At 46.3% G+C, this 25361-nt stretch overlaps 1 protein-coding gene across 1 annotated transcript in view; it reads right to left on the bottom strand.

Annotated features, from left to right (window-relative positions):
- The window catches only part of Mapkapk2 (MAPK activated protein kinase 2), a 44496-nt gene extending 24161 nt beyond the window's left edge, over positions 1–20335 (bottom strand). Inside the window, exon 1 of the mRNA XM_005329534.4 lies at positions 19730–20335. Within this exon, the coding sequence (XP_005329591.3) occupies positions 19730–19993 (264 nt within the window). The 5' untranslated portion in view covers positions 19994–20335. The remainder of the gene's footprint in view (positions 1–19729) is intronic.
- Positions 20336–25361: the final 5026 nt, after the last annotated feature.

Genomic DNA, 25361 nt, shown 5'->3' with positions numbered 1-25361 from the left:
CAAGACACTCTGTTTAGGTCCAGATGTGCCACAGCTGCAAGCAGGGCCATGACAGGAAGTAGGCAGCAAGGCTAGGACCTATGGAAAAACAAAATGAGGGCAGTGCCATCGCCTCCCAAACTACATGGCTACTATGAACTGGCTGCAACCACAAGGATCTTACCAGCTGCTCAGGACTGATGGAAGGACAAAAAAGGGGAGAGCAAGGCAGAGAGCAACTACAGGGGACTCAGTCACTGCTCTGCCGTCCAGCCTTGAGGGACAGTGACAAATGGCTTAGCCCACAGTGCCATGACAAGGAAAACCAGAAGATTCTTCTGAACAAGTAAAGCCACGCCCCGGGCTAGGAGGTGGGTAAGAAAGAATTTCCATCATGACCAATTTGTCTAGAAAAGGCCTGAAGGTCTGTCTTCCCAGCAGCAGTGATGCATCCCCAGCTGATGGGGGAAGGAGCATGTCATCTCATCTCCTCTCTTGTGCCCAAGCCCTCTCCACCCTCACCCCACATCCACCTCAGTGAACTCAGAGATTCCTGGCAAGGGCTTCCTCCCTTGGAGCCATGGCAAGTCCTAAGGGTCAGGATGCTGGTCCCTCCAGAGACGCTAGAGCCTGGGAGTCTGCAAGTACAATTCTGGTTGGCAGCAGTGGCTAATATTGCTATGTCCTGTACAAAGCCAGCCCAGCCAGACTTCTGGGGGCAGGGTGCTGGGGAATAGTATCTGCACTTTTTTCCATTAACAAAGGGCCACCAACCCCAAGCTGGGTTTGCTCCTCCCTCATCTGAGTGATGGGGCCTGATAGGGAGCAATCTAGAGGTCTGGGAAATAAAGGACACCTCTCTCTAGTTCTTGATGAGGACAGGCAAACTCCCTCTCTGTTGGGAAGATCCAAAGAGAGCAAGCAAACAAAACAACAACAAAAATAAAATTTAAAAAAAATCAATCAGTCAATCAGAGAGGAAATCCCGGTCCTTCCTTAATTATACTGCGGTAGTCCAACACTGGAAGTGTATAATCCCCAGGAAGAGTAACTGATTCTCATCCCACATTTCCATTTGTTCCCAACTGCTGATTTCCTTAGAAATAACCATGGTCTCCTGCTAAGCCGTGCCAGAAGGGCCTGAGGCCTACAACAACCTCCGGGAAACCCCTATCCCTGGGTCTCTTCCAAGTGAAGAATCCAGCAAGGCCTCCCAGGCATTTCTCAGGAAGCTAGCCATCGGGGAGACGATTCATTCCTACCCAGCTCCTGCCCCCAGTGGTCTAAAAACAGTTCCAGCCCAGACTCTTAAATGTTTAAAAAAAAAAAAAAAATCCACAAACTTCAAACTATTTCACAATTATAAATGCCTTCATCTCTACTTCCCGAGGTAAAGGTGAGCTGAGTACCTTTCTGCCTTGGTCCATATTCTAGAGCCCTTTGATGGGTAGAGAAGAGAGAAAACTCCAGCCCACCTGCTTCCTCCCAGCTGTACCCTCCAGGGTCAACACCATCTCCCCCAGGGGAAAAGGAGAATGCAGAGAGACAAGGGAGCTAAATCTTGCTTCCCTCTACTTCCAGGATTAGAAAGCAGCTGCCTCCAGATCCCCAGCCCCTCCTTTCTCCACTGCCTAGGAACTCCAGGCAGCCTGGGCCTCAAGTGGGGTATCTGCTGATTGCTCCTTCACCACCCCCACACTGCAAAGTGCCCAAAGTGCTGCTTCCCAGGCATGACAGATGTAGCTGCTATTCAGTGCTTTCAAGCCAGGACAAAAGCACAAAGCCAACAGGGATGCAGACAGGGCCAACTTCAATAGAAGCCACCTGCCGGGGGCCCTTCTCTGCCACACCCCCCAGCATTCATACACACACACACACACACACACACACACACACACACAAACACATACACACACCTTTTTCAAAGCTCTCAAACGTGTTGGTCCAGGTCAAGTGACTTTTTTCCTGAACCACTGGATGATTCTCTTAAAGGAGAGAGATTTTTTTATTGTCATTTCTCAAACAGTACCCTGTAGGATGGTAATAAGTAATGTGTAAAAATGGGTCCTATAATCAGAATCACTAGGTTAAATAAAGTTAAATAGATTCTGTTACTGAAGAACTTCTCAGAGCCTTAATGTGGAAATGTGTACTGCTGAATGTTCCCCATTTATGTGATCACAGATCATCTCAGGATTGGCATCAGTGCTTGGAGAAATTCGTGGCTTCTTCCTCCATGTTTACCCAGCCCCCTATAAATAAATCTTCTCTCATCTGAGAACATAAGAAATACCTTGCTTACATGAGTCTGCCTCCATCAGCTCCCACTGAACAGATGAAAGAACAGATTAACAAATGCATACACACTGGTGACACATTCAGGTCCAGTGGTGATAAAGCTTCTGAAAGGAACACTGAAGTTCATGAAGGACTGCACCTCTGCACCACTCAAGCCAAACTTGGCTGTGGCTCCTCTGTGCTTATGTCACCAAGAAGGCTTTGGCCCCCAGATGAGTCAGCTGGTTTTAGTCCTTTATTAAGTCCTCCTCTGCCCAGATGTTACCACATGTTTTACATTTGGCTATAAGGGTAACTGATGGCTTCACTCAATGCACAAACTTGGGTGGGTAAGTGAGAGTCACTACCATAACCATCACACATGGTGTGGAGAACAGCCACCACCACCACTAAGCCAGCAGAGAAACCTGAAAGGACCAGCAGGAAGGCCAACCAAGCTCAACCAACAAGAGGCACAGGACACTGCTCACCCAACCTCCCTCCCACCACAGTAACAATGAGTAGAAGATACCCAGACATGACATAAAGTTACAAAATCTCTCAGAAACTTCCTATTCAAACCACATATCCTAGATTTTCTTTGGATTTGAAAGTAGCACCCACTCCCCATCCCCCAAGAAAAAATACTTTCCAGACAGACCCTAACTTTGGATTGGAAAAATATAGGCCCTGTACCTTTTGGGTAAACCTGCAAAAAGTAGCCTCTTTGATTTCCTAGAATGGGCTTTTTGCTTTGTTCATAATAAAGCAGACCCTGAAAGGGTGTCTCCCACTGAACTCTGCAGCTGAGTACTGAAGCAGGTGTGCTCACCACCCACACAAAGGTGGCAGGGCCTTCTCCAGCCACACTCTCATACACAACAAACACACAAACAGGAAGCCTCCACCTCTCAAGCAGGCTCCCCTTGCTCTGAAGCTACTAACCAGACCGCTCTGGCAGACTGTTTCTTAGAACGCCTGAGTGGAGATGCAGATTGTGGTTAGTGTCTGGGTACCAACAAGATGCTGGGGAATTCCTCACACTCTGGTTCTAACCTAAAAGGAGGAGCCCCTCCTCTCTCACCCCCAGTAGCATCAGAAGAAAACAAGATGAGTATCCCCCCAGGAAGTGCTAAAGGATCTGTATTTTAAAATAAAAATTAATCACTTTTAAAAGTATGTGCTTTCACATCTTAGAATAATGTCAGAATTTATTCTTACCCTAGTTTTCCCAATGTCTCTTCTGCCTACTGACAAAATGAATCCAACCTATAGAAACTGGGAGTGAAGAGAATACTGCCAATCCTTCTCAGGAAGCCCTTTCCACCCAACACTCCCCAGCCAGCCCCGCCCACCACAGAGACCAAAATCATAAAGGTCTCTTCCCTGCTGCTGCCAGCCAGGTCTGTCCCCTGGGCTCTTTTCCGGGCTGAGGAGAATCCTTTGGCTCCACTCACTCATTATTCTAATGATCTTCTCTAACTGGGTGGGGATATGTCTGGAAGTAGCTGCTTCTGAAGCTGACATAGTAATGCATGATTTTTAAAACTTTATTGTTTAACTACAGTTTTGCCTCTGAGGCAGCCAAGACTCATGCCCTGCTTGTTAATTATCAGCTGCTAAATAACACTTTTCTCATTGGAGCTGATGAGCTCCACTGAGGGGAAGAAGGCTGCTCCCCTGGGGCAGCCTCATCAGAAACCAAAAAAAGACAAGTGCTCCCATGAAGGGCCAGGCACTCTGCCTGCACTTGGGCATACCAAGCAAATGAGATACGTCCTCATCTCCAAGAAGCTCTGTCTGGCAGGGGAGGACATGGTGGTGACTATATAATTCAAATTCACCGCGGCCATGCAGGCAGTATGAGCTGCCAACAGCACATCTAATATGGTTAACTCTGAGGACATGGATAGATAAAATCTTACAAGAGCCTTGAAGGATAAATATAATTTGACCAGAAAGGGCACAGATGAATGACCACATGGAAGGCCAAAGAGGAAATGAAGCACTCCCCACATGCATGGTAGGGTAAGAAGGATGGGTCTCTCCTGGAAGGTGAGGGTGGAGCAGTGGGTTGCTCACATATCACGTTTAGGAGTTTGTCCTTTACACTGGAGGTAAGGGGAAATCTACCGAAGGTCTTGAGACAGAAGTAATATTTGTGATCATTTCTAACCAGGAATGGATGGTAGAGTCCCTCACAGAAAACCAGACGAATACCCTTGAAGAGCACATGTTAAACACACAAACAGAAGCAGAAGGCAGACAGGTGGGAAGTACACACAGGTCATACCAGCTGGATGGTTCTTGGGACTCCACTACTGAGATTCAGACCTTTCCTCAGTCTCTCAAAAAGGTGAGAGAGTCAGAAGGATCCTGGGAGTGATCCATGTGTCTGTTTCTCCCCAGAGCATTTGGCAGATGAGGCACCTGAAGATATGCCTTGACTCCAGGTGTCAGGGAACACACCACAGCATGTTTGAACCTCTGCTGACACTAAGTGCAAGAGATAGAGGTGACATTCTGTGAGGCTCTGGATGGCAAGGATTTCTAAAAAAGGAGTAAGCACCTTGTGGCTGGACACATGTGAGCATCGGTAAGATAAATGGATGGTTACCAAACCCAGATAATTCTCACTTGGGAGCATACTAAAAATACATATTCCTCAATACCAACACTGTAGAATTTTGGACTCAAAAAGATACAGAGTGCTGCTCAGAAAGTTGTACCTTCAAACACTACTCAAAAGTGAATCTGACTATTAACCCAGGTTGGGATCCACAAAGCTAGATGACCATCTTGTGTTGGGATGTAGTCCTGAACAAGACAAACTAAATGTTTTAAAGATCCTTTTCTAAATGATTACCTCTATTTGCCTTCTGACCTGGGCCTCAAAACTTTTCCTCATGCCCATCAAGTAAGTCCCCTCCAGCTCAAATGAGTCTTTACCAGGGTGTAGAACAATTATCTCAGAATCCTGGGCTACCTAAGAGAATGTTCTGTAATGATAGAATGCTCTCCATCTGCTACACAATACAGTAGCCAAGGACTGACTACTGAACACTTGAAACATGGCTGGTGTGAAGGAGAAATTACATTTTAAATTTTATTTAACTTTAGTATTAATTTAAATAGCCATATTTGCCTAGTGGCTAACATATAGGACAGTGCAGTTCCTGTGGGAAAAGGTTTATGTGCCCACATTGGGATCCAGAAAACAATCACTCCTGCCCCACTCTCTCCACCACCACCCTCCCCGAGCTCATCTCCAGCCTCAAGACAGAGACTAACTTCAAAGAAAACAGCAGGAAAGGAGGAGCTCTGTGTCAGCTGGGCCCCAAGCAATAGGTACAAGGGAACAAAGAACCCAAACAAAAACTCTCACTGGTAAGGACTTTACCCTCTTCTGCCAGGGAAAGCAATTAACACCAGCAGCTGACTTTTACCTGCTGCCTTCCCCTGCTTCCTCAGAGCAAGCAGAACTCCTCAGGGATGACCTAGAATATCCCTTAGCTGACAAAAGGTTGATTATACTAGAACTTTTGAGCTGTACTAAGGTATAGAAAGCCAAGGGAAAGGAAATGAATCTCCAAAAAAAAAAAAAGACAAAGTTAGTTCCATTACTTTTCCAGACCTCAAAAGTTTTCATCAGGAAAATATATCTTCTGTTACATTTCCAAATACAACTGGATTCTTGCTCAGCTCCAACACACAGAAAAAAACTCAAATCTGACCAAGGACTCCAGATGAACATGTATGGTCTTTCAGCCTTGATTTCTGCCTCCTACACATATTTTGAGCCATTTTTCCCAGCTTCTGCCTGGACACAGTCTTGAATCTACCAACAAGGTAGATCTGAGTTGAAAAACAAGTATTTCCTCAACCTTCTGGTATATGACAAAGACTGGAATGGCAGTGAGAGGCCAGGAGGGTATCAGGAACCACCTGTCCTATTCAAACAGCTCTCAGCATATGGCAGAGGCAACCAGCAACTGTCCAGGTGTATAATGATGTTAAGAGACTTTTCTGGCTTGGAGGCAATAGACAAGCTGCTTACTCAAGGTCCCCGTAATCCCTGTTTTAGCTTTTTCCCTCACTGGAAACCAGCTAGACTGCTGCAGCAACACAATGTCTCAGAGAAAGGCAGACTGGACAGTGCAAAAGGGGGAAGAAAGGCTGAAAGAAAAACTACATCTGGGACTGGGGCTGTAACTCAGTGGTAGAGCATTCGCCTAACACATGTGAGGCACTCAGCTCTACATAAAAAATTAATTAATTAATTAATTAAAGGTATGCTGTCCACCTACAACTAAAAAAAAAAAAAAAAAAACTACATCTGAAAGACACTATGGACAAGAGAGTAATAACCGTCCATCAAATATTAGAAACTTTTTCTGAAGTGTACTGGTAAAGTTTTCTTTCTCCCCCTCCTCTCTTCTTATTCTATAAAAAGAAAGAAAAAGAAGAAGAAGGGGGAAAAAACATGTTGCAACTTCCTTTTGCTACAGCACATGCTCAGGAAAAAACAGACCCAACCATTGCTTCACTCTCCCATCTGCGCTAGCGGACAGCTCCTTCACAAGCCTAACCTCTGCTCACACAGCTCCTGAGATGCAGGAAGCCAAGACAGCTAGACCTTAGGGCCACAGAGCTCCCCAGCCCCCTCACCTGCAGTCTTCTGACTCCTCCACCTAGGAAGCTAAACATAAAAAAGATAAGATTTTTTGGATCAAGAAAGGAGTCCTGTGAGGGCTCAATGGAAGATAACAAAACATCCGCACAGCTTCAGCCCAGCCATTTCTTTTCCTATCCACTTCTATACTTCTCCTTGGCTCTTTGGGAAGGTCCCAAACATTTCCTATTTTCAGAAAGATTCCTGGGGAAACAACTCTCCCTTCTCAGCCAAACAAAAGACAAGAGTACTCAGAAGTCCCTCATCCCTTCTAGAAACAATTCTGCTGGCCATACTTTCTCTGCATTCTCCCCTGGGTGTGTTTCAACTGTGTATTCATCAAAGTGATCCCACCCTTTATCCCTCTGCCCCTCTGCCTTGGAGATCCCACATGTTTGTCTGCATCCATTTTTGGCTACCCAGTTGCCCTGACTCTGCCATTCATCTGCCATGAGCTCCCTGAACCTTTCTCTGGATATGGTATCTGAGCACCAGGCCTATGAAGGTCAAATGGTAAAGTGTCTGGAAAAAAATATAATCTGGATATTGGGGTGATCACCCCTTCTCGAAACTCAGAAGTCCCCGAGGCAGAGCCAATGACTTGTTCCTATCAGTGTAGCAATTTGTACAAAATAAGCATTCCATAAATATTTGATGATAAAACAAATTGCTAGATCAACTAAGTACTGAATTCTAATGGAACTACTAGAGAGGCAGGAACATGGGTGATAAAGAGCGAGGTCTTAGAATCAGGCACTCTCAACATCCACTCTGTCAGGCCTGTGCACTTGCTATTTCTTCTGCCTAGTGCTTCCTTCCCCTTCCCCAAATATGTATCTTCAAGGCTCATTCAAAAGCCTCCTCCACAGTGAAGCCTTCCCTGATCTTCCATTTAAAAACCACAATGCCACACCTATATTCCAGGCATTCTAGGGGCCTTCTTCCCTATTTATTTTCTCCTTTGTACCTATCACCATCTGACAAGCTGTACCATTTAACTGATTGTGTTGTCTTCCCTTGCTGGAATGCAAGCTCCAAGCACACAAGATTGTGTTTTTGTTTGTTTGCTTTTGTCTGTTTTATGTACTGATACATCCCCAGAGCTAAAATAATGCTTAGCACTTACCAAGTATTCAATAAATAACTGCTAAAGAATGAATTATTCTGAACATGTCTGAACATGTTTCCTCTTCTGTAAAAAGCAGACTCTGTGGTATTATTTCAAGGATTAAGGAGGGTATAAGTAAAACACCTAATATAATGCCTGATACATGGTATCTGCTCAGTAAGGACTTGTTACTAATCCAAGAAACCTTCACAGAGTTGCTAAACTTCCAACAGTGTGCTGAGTGACAGAAAACTGTTACATGTATCAAAGTCAATCTGCTGTTCTGATCCACCCTTAGAGAAGCTTTAAAAGTCATTCTTGGCACTGCTAATTAATTTTCTTGAGTAGAAAGTTGCTTTGGATCTCAGGGGATAGAAGGTACCTAAGGCAAATCCTGCTTTAAAAGGCAAGGGTCTAGTCTAATCTGCGAGAAAGAATCAACCCCCATTGTTCTAAAATTCCTCTCATCTCATATAGCAGAAGTATTAAAAGGGTCTAAACCCAAGGGGATGACCCTGTCTATGCTTCCATTCTATGCTAATCTTGCCATCTGGGCCTCCTGATGGCCAGTCAGCAGGGAAGACAGGAGGCATGCATGGAGGAGAATAAACGTTTATAAACACTGATGAATGAATAAAAATACTACAGCCAACAGAAGAGTGAAATGATATTTGGTCTACAGAAATGGAAAGGATGCCCTCTGTCTTGGAAGCTCTCTAAGACCCAGGCTGACTACTTCTTTCCCAGCATCAGGTACTTTCCCAGCAGAAGGGATGTAGTAACAGTGATGAAGAAAGAAAAGCATCCATGCAGAAGTACTTCTGGTCAAAGCTAAGCCCTTTGACTTAAAATGAGGAAACGAGCCTGGTGCACTGCAGTGGAAACGAGCCTGGTGCATGCCTGTAATCCAAGCAAGTTGGGAAGCTCAGGCAGGAGGATCTCAAGTTCAAAGCCAGCCTCAGCAACTTGGCAAGGCCCTAAGCAACTCAGAGAGACCCTGTCTCTAATAAAATATATAAAAGGGCTGGGGATGTGGCTCAGTGGTTAAGCACCCCTGGGTCAAATCCCAGGTATCATAATAATAGTAATCATAATAAGTAAAATGAGGAAACTCAGTGAGGTCCAGAGAGGTTTTAGGGCTTGCTCGGAGTCTCATATGTAGGGTTAGGAGCCAGGTCTCTAGGATTCTCCTTCCTGTACAAATCTGCAGTGCATGGACACAAGTAGCCCCATAAGGTTTAAACCTCTGACCTCAGTCCCAGGAACGTGATGCTCAATGCTAGTCCCTCTTTCAACACACAGGAGTGAAGTCAGCAGAGAGATAACCCTGGACATCATCTGTGTGTCTCTGTTGTGTGTCTGAAGCTAACTAGGAAAATGCCAAGAACTGTATAGATAGGCACATTTCCTATCTCCCTCCCTCAGTTAAAGTTCTCCAAGGGGCAGAAGGGTCATCTTCATAATGGAGCAGGAAAGGGAGGGCCCCTAGAACAGGGAGAAGGAGAAACATCAATTCTTGCAATTCTCTTACAAAAATGAGAATAGAACTCCATACACAGAAAGACAAGATACCTTCTTGAGTCAGCAGATCTGAGTGGGTGGAAGGAAAAAAAGAAACGCCTGGAAGATGCCTTCCAACAGACAGAACAGTGACAGACATTAAGGGGGATGAGCTGCCATGCCCCCAAGCCCTGAATTTTTTTTTAAATGAGGGCATACAGTCACTACATAGAAATAAGAGGATACCATAAAATTGAAGATATGAGTCTTTAAGGAATTTATAATCCAATATCTAAAGAAACATCTTACAGATGGTGAGACGCATTTAAAAAGTGAAATGACAGGTGTCTTGGCAATTAGACATGCAGGGAGGGGAAGACAATTTTTTTGTGTGTTGGGCATTGAACCCAGGGCCTCCTGAGTGCCAGCCACAACCTCTGCCTACATCCACTACACCCACCCCCAGCCCCTCACTTTTGGCATGAAAGGCTTCACAGAAGAACAACCCTTTGTGCAGGGCAGAATAGGTAGGTATAGACAGGGCAGGGCAGGGCAGGGAGGGGCAGAGAAGATACAAATGGACAGACACAAAGGTCTAGGCATGGAAAGCAGAATTCTATTAAAGAAACAACAAATATAAGTCACTTAAGCTTAGGTGGGAAAAAAGAAAGAAAAAGCATGCACTCAGAAAAAAATGTAGACTAGAGCCAGACCTGGGAAGGATCTGGATATCTCATATATGCAGCAGTTAAAGGAACCCACTAATGGATTTACTCAGGGAAGCTGCATGATCAGAGCTGCACTTCAGGCAAATGACACCCCCTGCCCACCCCCGCATACTGTGGAACTGCAGGGGCAAGACCTTTACTCCACATCAGGGTTCTCAAAATAGACCCTGTTTCTACTGCTCACCACTACATTTCTCTATTCCTTCCTTCTCTAATTACACCTGCAATACAACTTTATTTTCTTTCAAAGAATCTGAGCCAAGGTAATGAGTGAAGACAGTCTGTGACCCAGTAGAGAGGGTGCTACCTTCCCTTCTCCTCCTAAGAGCACAGGGAAAGAAGATCACAAAGGGTATAAAATCACTGAGATTGTAATGTCATGTGTAGCTAATAAAAATAAATAAATAAAATAAAATAAAATCACTGAGAATCACAGAAGCTCTGCTGGACAGGACATAGTGCTTGTGAGCCTGGAGGTCAAGGGAGTAACAATACCACTAGGCACTTCTATGACATAAGCATTAACAAAATAGTTACTCTATTTCATTTGCTCCCTTTGGCCTTCCAAAGAGCCAGCAACCTGGGCATCTGTCCTGAGAGGGAAGACAAACACAAGATGATCCCTTGGTGGTTGCTCTAGCAAAGCTCCAGGGCACAGGCAGTCGCAGTCCTGTCACCAGTCCACCTGCATTCCTAGAATGCTCTGAGTTCCACACACCACCACCCTCTGAATGCCTAGAACTGCCCCTTCGCTCCCCTGCCCCAAGACCCTTCGCATTCTGCAGAAACCAAGCATGACAAGCAAGCTACAGACTCTTCACTTGGAGAGCTCCTGTGAAGTTAGGTCTTTAGAATCCTACTGCCTTCTCCAAAGAATCATAGACCAAGGCAGGGATGGAAGAGAAAGGGTATGGCCATTTCAAGGACAGGGACTCCTTCTGTCAGAGTTAAAAATAAACTCTTAGCAACTACATCCAGCTCCTCCCCTCCAGAGTCCAATGGGCCTTGGCAAATAAACCTCTCCCTGCAGAGGAAATGAGGCTCCAGGGAACAGACCCAAGAGGAGAGGCAGGAAGACATGTATGGGTACGTAACTCCACTGAGGCACAGGACTCCCCAAGTCCCACCTCCTGGCTCATATCACTCTCCCTACCACCAAACAAACCTTAATCCCAGAAAATGCACAGAACCTTCCTGTACCATGATTATTTCCAACACCTGTCCAGGGTTTGGAAAAATCAGAATGCCAAAGTAAAACTGAAGGAAATACTCTGCCCGGCATCCCTTGGCTAAGCAAATACTCTAGCTACCTGCACCTATTTCCTTAACTTGCTCCACAGATCTCCAGGGTCCCCAAGCAGTAGACACAGATCACTAATACCTCTGCCCCTGATGTCAGGAGGTAAAAGAAACTCATGCTCAGGGTAACTAACATTCTGTAGGTGGTTGAGCAGGGAGGCCCAGGGGCCATGGCCTGACTCAGAAAGGAGGCCCCAAGAGCCAGTACCCAGTTATTCTTAGAAGCCAACAAGATGAGGTCACACTTAGAATGCAGTAACCTGAAGCCTCACACTGTGGAGGTGGAGAGTATAACTTAGAAATGGGACAGGAGTACAACCAGGTAGCAAGCTCAATCCCACAGTGGTCAGCGTGAGGGCTGGGGCAGAAGATGCCCCACTCATCCCATATATCCTCTGGCAAGAAGGCCTGCTCAGAACTAGAGCCTGGAGGACCCCAGAGCTAACAGCAAGCACAGAGGCCTTGTTTGCCTTCCTTTATCTAACCTTTTCCCACTGGGGAACAGGCAAGGCTGCTTCAGAGAGGCTCTGTACACATGATTCTAAATGCCTGGAGAAGCACCAACACAACTCATCTCCCAGCACTCAGAATACTGAATTGGCCAAACTACCTACCAAGCTCAGGCTGGAAGAAAAAGGGGCAAAGTTGTAGGGCATGAGTGAGAAGTGTGATAAACAGGTCAGCAGTATGGCAGGAAGACCTGGGACAGATATCAGGCCTGGCTGGGAGGGTTAGACTGCAGCAATGGCAGGTTTATTTTTAGCTGTTGGGACAGAGGGGCTGAGTAACAGTCCTGGGTCCTGGGCAGGAGGCCAGACTGTCAATGTCCACTGTGGGCTGGGAGCTTCCTAACAATATGGATATGACAAAGTGATCAACCTAATCAACTGCCACAGAGGGCAGGTAAGGAGTCCTGCTGGAGGAGGAAGGCATAAGAGTTGACACAGAGGCAGTCCATAGGTCTCCTTTTAATTCCCTCCAATCCCCAGGATTGGAGAGATCTCACCTTTACTTCGTGTTCAAAAGAAGACTGTCATGGAGATATGCCAAACAGAAAGAAGGCATTAACAGTTCTACTCGCCCAGATTTCTAGCTTCTCTGAGACAGAAAAGGCCACCAACAGGCAGTCACAGAGCTTCTCCCTACCTTTGGCCACCTCTCTTCACCTCCCAGATGAGTCCCAGATGGACACTGGCCAGGAGATGCCTGGAAATGTCCCTCAAGAATAAGATGCCCTTTTGCTTAACCCTTTTGGAAAGCTCATGGTCCTAGTGGAAGGAACACACAGCTTGGCTGAACTTGGAGGGGAACATTATATACAAATAGGGGTTGACCTTGGGGCTATGTCCCAGGCTCTACCATTTGCCAGCTGGCATACAGAGGTGTTTACTGGACCAGAGAATAAAGTCCCCAAGAACTCTACAATGCCACAGGCCAAGCCCAACCTCATGCCCCTTTCCTCTGTGCCTCTGCCTCTCTTCCTTGTCCAACCAAATTGGATGGCCTGATACACAGGAACCCACAGTTCAAACCCACAGGATTGAAACCACAGTTCTCAGCATGAGTGAACAGGTATGAAAGGAAAGAGAGCAGACACCTTAGGCATCTCCTTCTCTTCTTGCTTCCTCAGACTCCAGGTTTCACTTCTTACCCAGCCTCTCTGGCTGAGTGGAACTGGACATAAATCCTAATTTCCTTGTCAGGTCTGGGATCAGCCCAGCTCTGAGTTCAGAACATCCCACCCAGAACTGTGTCTGCAGAGCACAACCACATAGACAGAATAGGCTTCTAGCATCCCATGATTTCAAGTGAGAAGGTATTGTGGAGTAGGGAAAATAAAGAATTTCTCATCTCCACTTTGTGCCACGACTACACTAAGATCTCAAGGGAAGAGAAGACATACACTGTGCTGAATTACATAGCCCATCTCTCTGCAGAGTCACCAACTGGAACGCTTTCCAAGTCTTCATAGAAGAGGAGGAACAGCTGGTCATTGATGATTATTAATTAACTGGACACAGGCTGCCCTGGAGCCCAGCATTATGCCTACCAAAAGGGCATCACACTGGCCCAGATACTGCTGATGGGCAGACATGGAGTAAATCAGCACCTATCCTGCCGACCCTGGCCTCTGGCCTCTAACACTGCCTCTTCTGCTATCCCACACTGCCAGTACTCAGGGGCTACTGAAGCCAGACCCTGTGATGTAGACACTAAGGCCCAGAAAGTTTAACTGACCTATTCAAGGTCACACAATAAGTTAGCAGAGCACAGAGGCTAGAACCAGTGTTGTTTTCTGGTTTTGGTTTGGTTTGGTTTGGTTTGGTTGTTGGTTATTTGGTTTTGTTCTTTGCTTTCTTATCTAGCACATAACCCATAGAAACAGACTCATCTCTACTTATAATATAGATATTTATATCTTAACATACAAAATATCAGTATTTTCCTACAGACCAGAAAAGGCATAGCAACCTGATGGATTACATACCTGGTACATATTAAGCTGCCCAATGGAGTGTCCTCTTTTTCCCTACCAATGCCCCCATGTATAAATAAGGTGACCTATGTGGAAAGATGGGTTAGTGGAGCTCAGTTTTTGATTGCCATATTTATCACCCCAGTACTACCACCTTCTAGCAACCAAAAAAACAAGGAACTCAGACCAAGAGAAGGTGCCAGGGAACCAGGTCCAAGGCAGGGTTCTGATGTTAACACCAAGTAAGATCTTAGATGTGCCACAGAACCTTTCTGCACTGATCCAGTCTCTTCCTTAGTGAGATGAAAGGAAGCAAGAAAGGTGACAGACATCAACTCCAAGTCACTATTAGTTATGGGTCCCTTTACCCCTGGGCCTGAAACCATTACCAAGAGGAGCTGCGGCCCCTTCATAGAAGAACTCTGCCCTGTCCCTCAAGACACAACCACCTGGAAAGACTCAGTACAAGGAAGAAAGGGAGAGGCCTCACATGACCCCTGGAAGGGACTGAGCAGAAGAGAATAGGAGGGAAATGTGAATTCCTGTGCTACAGATATCAAACCACCAGGGAGAATCCTGGCTGGGAGCATGGCAGGGTTGCAGGGGAATTATGAAACAATTCAGATGCAGATGCTCTTGTCACAGCTCTTTGCCACCTTGGCTGATATTCCCCCTGGCACAGACCCCTCATATCCTGGCTCTGTGAGTGACAGGAGCTTGACCCTCCCCCAGCCCCAGGATTTGGTCAGGGATTAAATTTGCCTCCAGCAGTCCTGAGGCTTGATTCTTCCAGGCCCTCCTCCAAATCCCCAGCACCTGCTACTTAAGTCAAATTGTAGATGGATGATGGCCCAATCCCTCAGATCCCAAGAGATCAAAACATCTTCTCAACCATGGATACCAATATCTCCTTGCTCCTGAAAAACAGGCCCTTTGTTTTCTAGACTCCCACCAATATGTGGCTCTGAGGCCCTGGGAGGGCTTTTCTCTCTTCTCCTAACAGCCACTGATCTCAGATCTTAGCTGGAGATTATTTTCAAGCTCTATCAAAGCCCAGAACTCACTAGTGAAAAGGGACCATGAGCCGACTCAGCTTTGATCCTGAGACAGTGATGCCAAGAGCTCTGGTATAATAGAAAGGGGGTCATGGACAAGGCCAAGGGTGTGATACCTGGAGGCTTCTCCCAAGAGAGGTATAGGGTCTCTGAAAGCAGAAACCAGACCCTTCCTTCCAAAGTCCACAAACCCCAACCTCTGAGATTCTAAACATTTATTTATAACAACCTCAAGCCCCCCAAACACTTAAAACATGCTTTGATACACAGATGGATTAGGTTCACCCCAGATCCCAGCAGTGACCAACCCAGGTCTCCTGCTCCTCCCACTTTGGCTTTCCACACATGCGACCTCACTAGGTCCTCCAGCAGACCTGCTCATTCAGAAGCCCAGAAATGCCCCCACTGATACCAGTCAAAGCTTCCCTCAGTTCCTTCAGCCTTCACAGACAGCTCTCTTTTAAAGTTCCTCTATTCTAACCAACACTTAGCCCCCAGACCAGCAAAGTCCAGCAGAACTTTCTGCAAGAATGAAAATGTTCTCCACTCTTCAATTCTGAACATGAGGCACATGAGGTTACCACACACTTGAAATGTGGCTGGCTTCAAAGCTGTGATCCCTTGGCCTCAGCCTCTGGAGTCATTGGAATTACATCATCACATCTGGCACAACTGAATTTTTAACTTTTAGTTTTCATTCCTTCCTGTTCATTAATTTTAATAGCCACACATGAGTAGTGGCTACTATATTCCACAGTATAGCCCTAGACCATATTTGTTAATACTATCCTCCAAATAGGCTTCTTGACTGGCTCTACCCCCTCCCCCCAAATTTTACAGGACTATGCATGTGGTAAGTGTTCAGCAACCTGTTAGCTATCTGGAACCATACTGGATTAAAAGAGGCTGGTTTGGTCAGGGAGACTTTCCTTACCTTGTGATTCCGCCCATCAAACCCCAATTTAAGATGCTATCCAGCCACATTGCCCTCTCTCTCACAGGAGCACAGATAAGGTGTGCTGATAGGAAGCCACCTGTACTGGGGGGATGAGGGAGTTCTGGCATTTCCCCTTTTCAGTGTCCAGACCACAAGTGAGAGGCTCTAATTGTCCCCTTTCATGATGCCAAGGGAAACCACACCAAAGTAGCACTTACATGACTTGCAGAGGGAGGCCCACTAGACAAAGAAAAGAAGAATCTACATTACCTTTTTTCCTCTAGTCTATGTGATGGAAAGATAAACAGAGATCAGTTATGGCAACATTCTATATTTTGTAAGGCAATAACACCCTTCACCTAATCAGTGTTGCATAGCAGAGTAGGACAACAGTATCAACTTTAATTAAATTTACTCAGCTAATACCTGAAAGTTTCCATGACACAGTGAAGCAAGAAGCAATGGAGGAACCACATGGGGAATGCAACCAATTCACATGCAAATAAGTCCCTACCAAAGAAATAAACAGAATCCCCATTTTCTCGTATAAATAATAAAAAATAATATTTCTGTCAAAACTCATTGGTTGATGGGGGAAAAAAAAAAAAAAAGCTTGTTACCACAGATTCAAAACTCATGGAGCTACTGAGTTTGGAAGCTGCCCTCCAACTTTGGGGATTGTGGTTGGAAGGTGACAGATACTCACCCAGCAACCGCTGGCAATTACCAAAGGAGGACCTGAGGGCAGAGTAGCTCCGAAGATTCAAGGTACCTTGGAGTAGCAACCATCCCCATGTCCATCAATGTCACTGTAGTTAGGAAGTAAGGAGAAGCCTGAGACCAGGAGTCAGACGACCTGGGTCTAATCCTGCCTCTACCAGGTAAGTAGCTGTTTTGAAGCAAGCCACTCCTTCAGTGTGAGTCTTGGTTTTCTCATCTGCAAAATGAGGGGGTAGGATGAGATAACCCCATGAGCCCCTTCAAATTCTGCCTGAAGTATGGGTACAACTAAGAACTTGATAGAAGAGATGATGGGGAGAAGTCACAGTACCCACTGAAAGAATTTAAGCATCTGCCCTCCAAGATGAAGGTGAAGCAAGGTGAAGGTAAAGAAGCAGCAGGGTAAGTTGGGACCATTTTTAAAGCACTGATTTCACTTAACAGGGCAAAGAGGTCACCAGCCCACAGGGTATCCAGGCAGCCACCACCTCCCATCAACTCCCAAGGCTACAAGATAGCAGACTTTGGAAACCCCATTAGAGCCTAGCAGCTGGCCTCAACCTTACCTAAGGCTTCAAGAATGGGCTCAGCACACATGTGAAGGAAGGTCTCCTGCCTCTTTCTTAGGTACCTTTCCAATGGAATCACCAATCCTGCCTGTCCCACCACATCTTCCTTCCTTGCTTTATAATCAAAAGACCCCTGGTTTTTAAAATTATTTCACTATTCAGCACCTAAAATTAGTCAAAATCTAAGATCTGGAAATCTCTTTGGTGCATGTCTCTAGAACAGGATTCTTTGAACCAGATTCCCCCACAGCTGTAATTATGTCTTAGCCAATATTTGGATATGAAAGTGCTGTTGACACTGCTGTCAGTCTCCAAATGCTTCATCCTCCTTTCTTCCTCTATTATTAAGTTTTAACACAAAGCTGTGTGGGAAATCTACAATTTAACAGTTGAGTCAACTTCTAAGATCTGGAAGCAAGCTGCCTGTCAAAACAGCAGCCTCTGACTTCAATCTACACCCACTTCTACCTGCAGAAAAATAAGCTATGAGTATTATTTAATATACTTGCTTTTTTCTTTCAAAAATATTCAAAGAAAAATTCCCAAACTTCTCTCTTATTAGTTACAACAAAAATCTGAATTGCCTCCCAAAAGCATTTTAGAGGGCGTGTGTCTATTAAATAGAATAAGAAACAGGAGTTGAGAGCTTATATTCTGAAGTCTTTATATTTTTTCCAGCTAACCAAGAGAACAAACAGCCAGTGTCCCCAGACTGCTGAAACTGAAGATAGATGGCATCTCAAAAGAGACAGAAAACTCTGCAGGAAAGAATGTCTGTCACTTCCTCAACAGCACAGGTTAACTGTGGTCAAATTATATTCATTCAAAAAAAAATTATATTCATTCACCTCTAATCTCCAAGGTCAGAGCCATGGTCCATCCAAATACCTTTCCACCTCTCCCCTTAGTAGCTAGTATGAAAAGAGAAGTCAAAGGCACACATAGTACAGTGGTCAAGACACTGATAAATTCCCTCTCCAACAGTCAACATTAAGCAACAATTGAGATCCCAGGACAGAAAAACTTAGAGTAGAAAACAAAGAAATTTGTTAGCACTAAGGATGAAAACAGAAGGAAAATAGAGACTGTAAAATCTAGAAATTGGACATGACTGATGAATGATTGTATATGCCAGTCATTTCACCACAACTCATATCTGGGTTTAGTGTTTGATAACTGAAATACAGCTAGCTGTGTGGGCTGAAAGGGAAGAGGAAAATATAACACAGGAAGTATTTCCCTCCTCCAATCATTAAGACACCCCAGGAGAAAGAGACCTGCCCTGTCACCTTTAGAGATGTGGTTGGACCTGAAACACTTCTGAGAAGTGAACCTTTTTGGTGACCCTGAACGACCGGCTCACACTCCGTCACATCAGACCTCCAAGTCCATTCCGTTTAACTTCTGAAGTAAGTGGTGTTGCCACGAATCCCCATCTCTCCCTCCCATACCCCCTCCAAAAAAAAAAAAAAAAAAAAAAGCTTGGGTTTCCCCAGTCCAAGAATAGCGTTTCCTCCTGCTGTCCATCACTCACTTAGGCTGGGACCTAAGAGGCTGTCTCGGGTTTGCGGAATCAGCGCCTGGCCAAGCTGAAGCTTGTAGACTGGGTTTACAAAGATCAATGGAGCTTTGGAAACAGCAGACAACGCGCCTGCTAGCCTCCCATCTGGGGCCTCACAGGCACTGGAGGTAGGAGGGGGCCTGCTCCGGGATCAAAACAATCCCTCCCCCGCGCGCGGAGGACGGCTTCCCCGCGGAATCTCCAGCCCCGCGCCTCCTGGGCGGGTGCGCCCCACCGCTGCACCGCCGCCCTCTCAAGGCCCAGGGAAGTGAAATCACACATTCCGCCTCCCAAATAAGGAGCGAGGCTAAATAAACCTCTGAGATCCGACTTCTCCAAACCAACCGACCAACCAGCTCAATGAGTAATGGGTCTTTTGTGCCCGCAGAAAGAAAGAATGGAGGGAGGGAAAGATTAGGAGCCACAAGCCCCGAAAATCACTTCCTTGAGATCTGGTGAAATAAGCAGAAGTGGTCCCGAAGACAGACCGTTGCGACTCGGCTGGATCCCGCTCAAACCCCAAAATGGCAGAGTCCTCATGAGTCCTCTGGAGTCCCCGCCACTCACTCCCGGAGGTGACCGGAAACTCGGTCTCCGTGGCGAGGTCTGCCGGGACCCGACCTTCGCCGCCACCCTCCCGCCTCTCGTCCCGCACCTCGGGGCACCTCGGGCACCCTGACCGGGCAGCCCCGCCGCGGCCCCACAGTCGCCGGGGACACCCTGCCCGAGGTGAGGGTCAGCACCCAGCGCTGACCGCCCGTGCACTGCGGCCGCTTCAGCGAGCTGGGGATCCGTTCCCGGAACCCCTTTCCGACCTCGTCTTCCCCTTCCCCGGGCCCCAGACCTACTTTGAGAGCGAATTTCTCCTGGGTCCTCTTGTTGAAGATCTGCAAAACTTTCCCGTTGATGCCCAGTCCCAGGACCTGGCTGGTGACCTTGTAGTCGTCGATGATGGCGTTCTTCTTGATCTGCAAGCTCGACTTGACGTGGAACTGGGGGAACTGCTGTGGGGGCAGCGGCGGTGGCTGGGCCGGGGCGGGGGGCTGCGGGGGCGGCGGCGGCGGGTTGGGGAACAGCACCGGCGGGGTCTGGCCTTGGGAGTTGGACAGCATGGTGCCCGGAGACGCGGGCGCAGAGGCGGGAGGGCCCGCGGCCGCCCCCTCCTCCGGCTCGGGACGGGGTCCCCGCCACCCCCCGCCCGGCTGCGAAGTTTGCTCCGGGCTGGAGCCGGCTTCCCCGCCCCGGCCCGGCTCCAGGCTCGGCGGGTCGCGGGGCTCCGTGGGTCCCGCCGTGCGCCGCTGGCGCCCACCGGCCCAGTTCCCTCCCTCCCTCCCTCCCCCCGGGGGCCTGGCGCTCCGGGGAACGCGGGACGGCGGGGGCCCGGCCCGGGGGGAAGCGGCCGCGCACAATATACCCAGCCCCGGGGCCGGCGGCCGCGTCACAGGCTCGTCTGCGTCCGGGGCCGGTCCTTAAAGGGGAGGTTCACGGGGGTGGGGCTTGGGGAGGCGTTGGTGTGGGGGAGGGGCGCGCCTTAAAGGGGAGGATACGAGGCTCCGGGAGAGGAGGGAACCCTGCTGGGCTGTGGGGGTAGGGGCTAGGGGCTGGAGGCTGGAGGTTCAGAGACGTGAGAGGGAACGAAGAAATCCTAGATTTTAACAGAAGACACGTCAAGGAAAGGGAGTCCTATGAAAATAACTCATTCCGATGGAAAATCTACTGTTTTCCAGTTGTCTGGACCTTTTAGACAGCAGCAAGAATAGGGAGAGGGGCTGTAGTTTGAAAGAGAGGGATGACTGGTAAGAATGCTGCTAGATAAGACCTCAAGGGTGAGATGGAGTTACGGAGGCCATTCATTCCAGGAACAAGTGTCAGGCAAACATTCAGTTGTTTTCCTAACTGGAACATTTTCCTCTAAGTTTTACATCTCTTTTCTCATTACTGTTTTCAGTAAAGATTTATTACCCTGTAACCAGGAACAATGTAGTAGTTGTGCCTTGGAACATATTTATGTAAATAAACTGAAAGGAACACAGGATGAGAAGAGGATGGGTGAAGCTAGAGGCGGCCTGAATTCTATCCCCCCCCCCCAGCCTTCCCTGTTGTTCTGCTGTGTGATCCTAAACACCTCTGGCACTTCTCTCTATGGGAAGAACAGCTGTATCTTTTCATAGACTTCTGGACAGAATCCGATGGGATAATGTAGCAAAGGGGAAGCTCTGGGAAATGGTTCTGATTTCCAATGTGGAAAAATTAGTCCCTGAGCCTATAGCTATAAGGAGAAGTAGGTACTGTTAAAGAACTTTGCCTACTTCTAAACTGGGTTAACCAACCCCAGGTCTCTGAGGAAGATACCAAAGATCTAGCTGAACCCCATAGCATAGTCTAGTTCAGGAAGGGGACTGGGGAGGCCCAGACTTTAAACTGCCAGAGGGTCTCTACACACATTGTGATGGGGTTTGGGGATGATCATTAAATACATTCCTGCTGGCCTCCCTGCTTTTACCAGTAAAGCAGTTGAGAAATGAGACAACGGGAATAAAACAAGTGAGGACAAAACCTCAACTTAATTATAATCCTGCCAAATTAGAGAATGAGGCTTGACCTATAGCCACACATGGCCCCTAATATATACCAACAAAACTCTGGAGAGAAGAGAGCATCCTTTAAAAAGAGCCCATGGGGACACAGTCCTGGTGGGTAAGGCACAGGCACAAATGTCTCCTTCCTCCTCGGGACTCAAGAATGAAGGATGGAGTGAAGTGTCAGAGTCACCCTCCCAGCTCTGTCCCTTCCAGGACAGCAGGGCTCACCCATGGACCAAAGAGGAAAATGATTTCACTAATATAAATAGCTGCTCTTGTCAAGCAGCACTTATTTAGTGCCTACTGCATACAAGGTGCTATGCTTACCCCTGAGGTTATGAACAGTATTAATCTGGTGGCGAAGGAGACAGATGCCGGCAGACCTGGGAGGGGAAGGCAGAGGGATTCAATTCTGTCTGCAGCTGCCCAGAGCTTCCTCCTAGGCTGCAGGATAGGTAGGGGTCCAGGGCCCTGGGATTCCCCCGACTCTTCAAAGACTCTAACTAAGGCTACAGGGAATGGAAAACGCTGTGGCCTTGCCAGTTCTGCAGATTGCTGTCCCATCCAGGAAGCACACACAAAGATGTCCCGGGCCTGAGGAAGGAATATAGGGATAAGGAAGAGAAAGGCTTCAACTGCTCAGACTTTTCCTCAGGTGAAAGAGGGTCCCTGGTGTGGTCTGCCCAGGGCTCTGAGTTGGTCCTTTGCAGAAATTCACTGGGGCCTTCCTGGTACTTGAACCAACTCCTTTCCGCAAGGCTGGAAAGAAAATAAGTTCATTTGCCCTTTCAGAGGCGGCAAGGTACACTGGGAAAACCACAGAATCTAGGGTCGAATAAGCAGAAGGGTCTCCAGACATGTTATCTTTGAGAAGCCACTTAACCTCTCTGTATCCGGAGGGGTGGGGTGGGGTTGGGGGCTGGAATCTACTTTCAGGGATGAGTGAGAATTAAGTGAGAGTATTTATGAGAACTTTTCATAAAGCATAGCTATCAGTTATCATGCTATATTAAATATCACCATTGCTCAGGCATGATTGACTTGCTCCTCTACTCTGTGTCTGATGCCTAGGGACCTGTCCCTGACATCAAAACCACCATTCTACCTATATGGAGTTCTGGGGAGATGCTTTGCACTTCTTCTGGCCTATAGAAAAGTATTTCATTTATCATTACAATAGCGCTGTGAGGTAGGCATGGCAGATGTTATTATCACTATTGTACAGATGAGAAAGAACAAACTGGGGTGCAAGGGGCCTTCACATATCTAACCAGTATCAGAAGAGAACTTACCACTCAGGATCTCTTGCTGAGGGCTTCCTCCTGCAGTTCATCCCCTCAGTTATCATCCAGTAGGCATTTGTACTGTTATATGCCAGGGCACATTGTACTTCTGTGTTGCATTCATGTACATGTGTTTTCTGAGTATTTATTGTGTGTACAGTCTCCACACACTGCATTATGTATCCTGGGAGTCTTCTGTGGCCCATTTAGCCCTTGATAACTCTAGGAGGAATCCCCAGCTGGGTTTTGGTTGTCCAATTATTCCTAGGTCATCAGGCTTCTGCATCTTTGGGCCATCTGTTATGAACTACTTAAAAAACTTCCAAAATTGGAAGTCTAGGTTCAATAGCACTTGCCTGTAATCTCAGCAATTCAAGAGGCTGAGGCAGGAGATCACAAGTTCAAGGCCAGACTCAATTTAGTGAGACTTTCTCAAAATAAAAAAAAAAAAAATTTAAAAGGCTGGAGATGTAGCTCAGTGGCAAAGCATCCTTGGGTGCACTACAAAAAAAAAAAAAAAGTTGGAAGTTGGAATGGAGATGTAGCTCAGTAGTGCAGCACATGCTTAGCACATGTGAGGTGCTAGATTCAATCTCCAGCACCTTGCACACAAAAACAGTTGAAATCTATACAAATAGATTTCTATTTCTGTCTACTGTTGACACACAAACACACAATCCCTGCAAGACAGCACACACAAAGGCAATTTAAGAAACTCAGGGATATAGAATTGGATTAATTATAATCTTCAGTTCATGATATAACTTGGTCATTGGATCATTGGTCTATTTAGTTAGTTTCAATAATGCAGTAGGCATCTGTGAACCACTACTCAAAATAAGAACCAGGAATTTGACAATAACATACACTGAAGGAGATGATTCCTCTACCTTCAAGCCATCCTTGCATATGTTACTCAAGATAACCATTATCCTGAATCCTATGCTCATTTTTCCCTTTTATGTAGTTTTATTTCATGAAGATATTTGAAGGTATCATAAAAAGATGGAACTCAAAGTGTCTTAAAAAGGAAAATAGACTAGGAACTTAGAGAGCCCTCACAAATTCAGTGAGACTCTGTCTCATAATAAAACATAAAAAGGGCTGGGGATAGGAGCTAGGGGTGTGGCTCAAGCGGTAGCACGCTCGCCTGGCATGCGTGCGGCCTGGGTTCGATCCTCAGCACCACATACCAATAAAGATATTGTGTCCGCAGAAAACTAAAAAATAAATATTAAACAAAAATTCTCTCTCTCTCTCTCTCTCTCTCTTAAAAAAGGGGGGGGCTAGGAATGTGCCTCAATGGTTAAGCAGGAGGAGGAGGAGGGGAGAGAAGAGAAGAGATAAATGAATGACTTCATCAGCAAGATGCAATTAAAATAAGAAAACATCCTGGCATAGTTTCAAAGTGTCCTCCACCTTCTCATGGTGATGATAACGATGATGATGACAATGATTATTGAGTGACCAACACTGTGGTCAGCTCTCTAGTTGCCTTATCTCGGCTAAATCTCATAAGGATCTGTAGCTGAGATTGCTAGCTCACTCCCCAAGATAATGCCTATTTTTCCCCTCTTTGACCATGAAGAACCCCCAATATTTAGCTAAGCATGAGACTACCTGAAATAAAACACACTTCCCAATTCCTCAAACTCCATTACTGCTGATTGCATTCATGAGATTTAATTTATAGCCAATGACTTGTAAATGGAAATAGTTGAGGAAAAGAGATGGATCTTCCTCCCTCTCCTCTTTTCTCCTTCCTGTTGGCTGGAAAGAAAATTTAATGGCTAGTGCTTGAGCAACCCTCATTGTCCATGAAGTAGACTACAGGTTGTGGATGGGAAGCACAGATCCATCTTCTCAGCCCTGAACCACCTACCCACACTTTTATAAGAAAAAAAAAAAGTATCCTTATTAAAGTGACTTATGTCCTAGGTTTTCTATCACTCACAGCTAAATCTTATCCTAACTAGAACCCAACCTTGTGAGGTATGTACTTTTATCCTCACATATGTATTATATAAAGAAGAAAAACTGAGTTCTAGAGAAATTAAATAACTCTCCAAGGGTCATTCAGTTATGAAAGGACAAAATTCAAGTATTTCTGACCCAAAGTTCATATATATGTCCTCTACTAAAAGTCCTGAGCAGAAATATAACTGCATATTCTTCTTGATGTCTGAAATATGGTGCCTATCATTCCTGGGCAGGAATAACCTTAGAGGTTTAGACTACACTTGCTGTTTTAGATCAACTCTTGCACACCCCAATTTCCCTCAATCTTAGCCTAATCTATTACAGAGCTTAGGTCTGTGTTCATTTGTATGGCTGGGTGCTATTACAGGAGTCCATGATAATCTCTCTATCAAAACTTCTCCACCCTGCCTTCACACCATCAAGGAGTATACATTTCCTAATTTACTATGATGTGGCATTATGGGTGGACAATTGAGAGTAGAAATCTGTGGAGGTGGATTTCTTGAAAATGTCCAGATAGGATCTCTGGATGAGATAGTCATTTTAATAGGCTAGTGGACCTTAGACAAGATACTGCAGGATAGGATGTCCTCTGAAATCTCATCCTTGAAAAGGACAATGACTTGACACCAAGG

This window comes from Ictidomys tridecemlineatus, chromosome 10, assembly GCF_052094955.1.
Source record: "Ictidomys tridecemlineatus isolate mIctTri1 chromosome 10, mIctTri1.hap1, whole genome shotgun sequence".
NCBI classification, from domain to species: domain Eukaryota; kingdom Metazoa; phylum Chordata; class Mammalia; order Rodentia; family Sciuridae; genus Ictidomys; species Ictidomys tridecemlineatus.
Note: the sequence above shows the minus strand (reverse complement) of the source record. Positions and strands in the feature narration are given on the sequence as shown.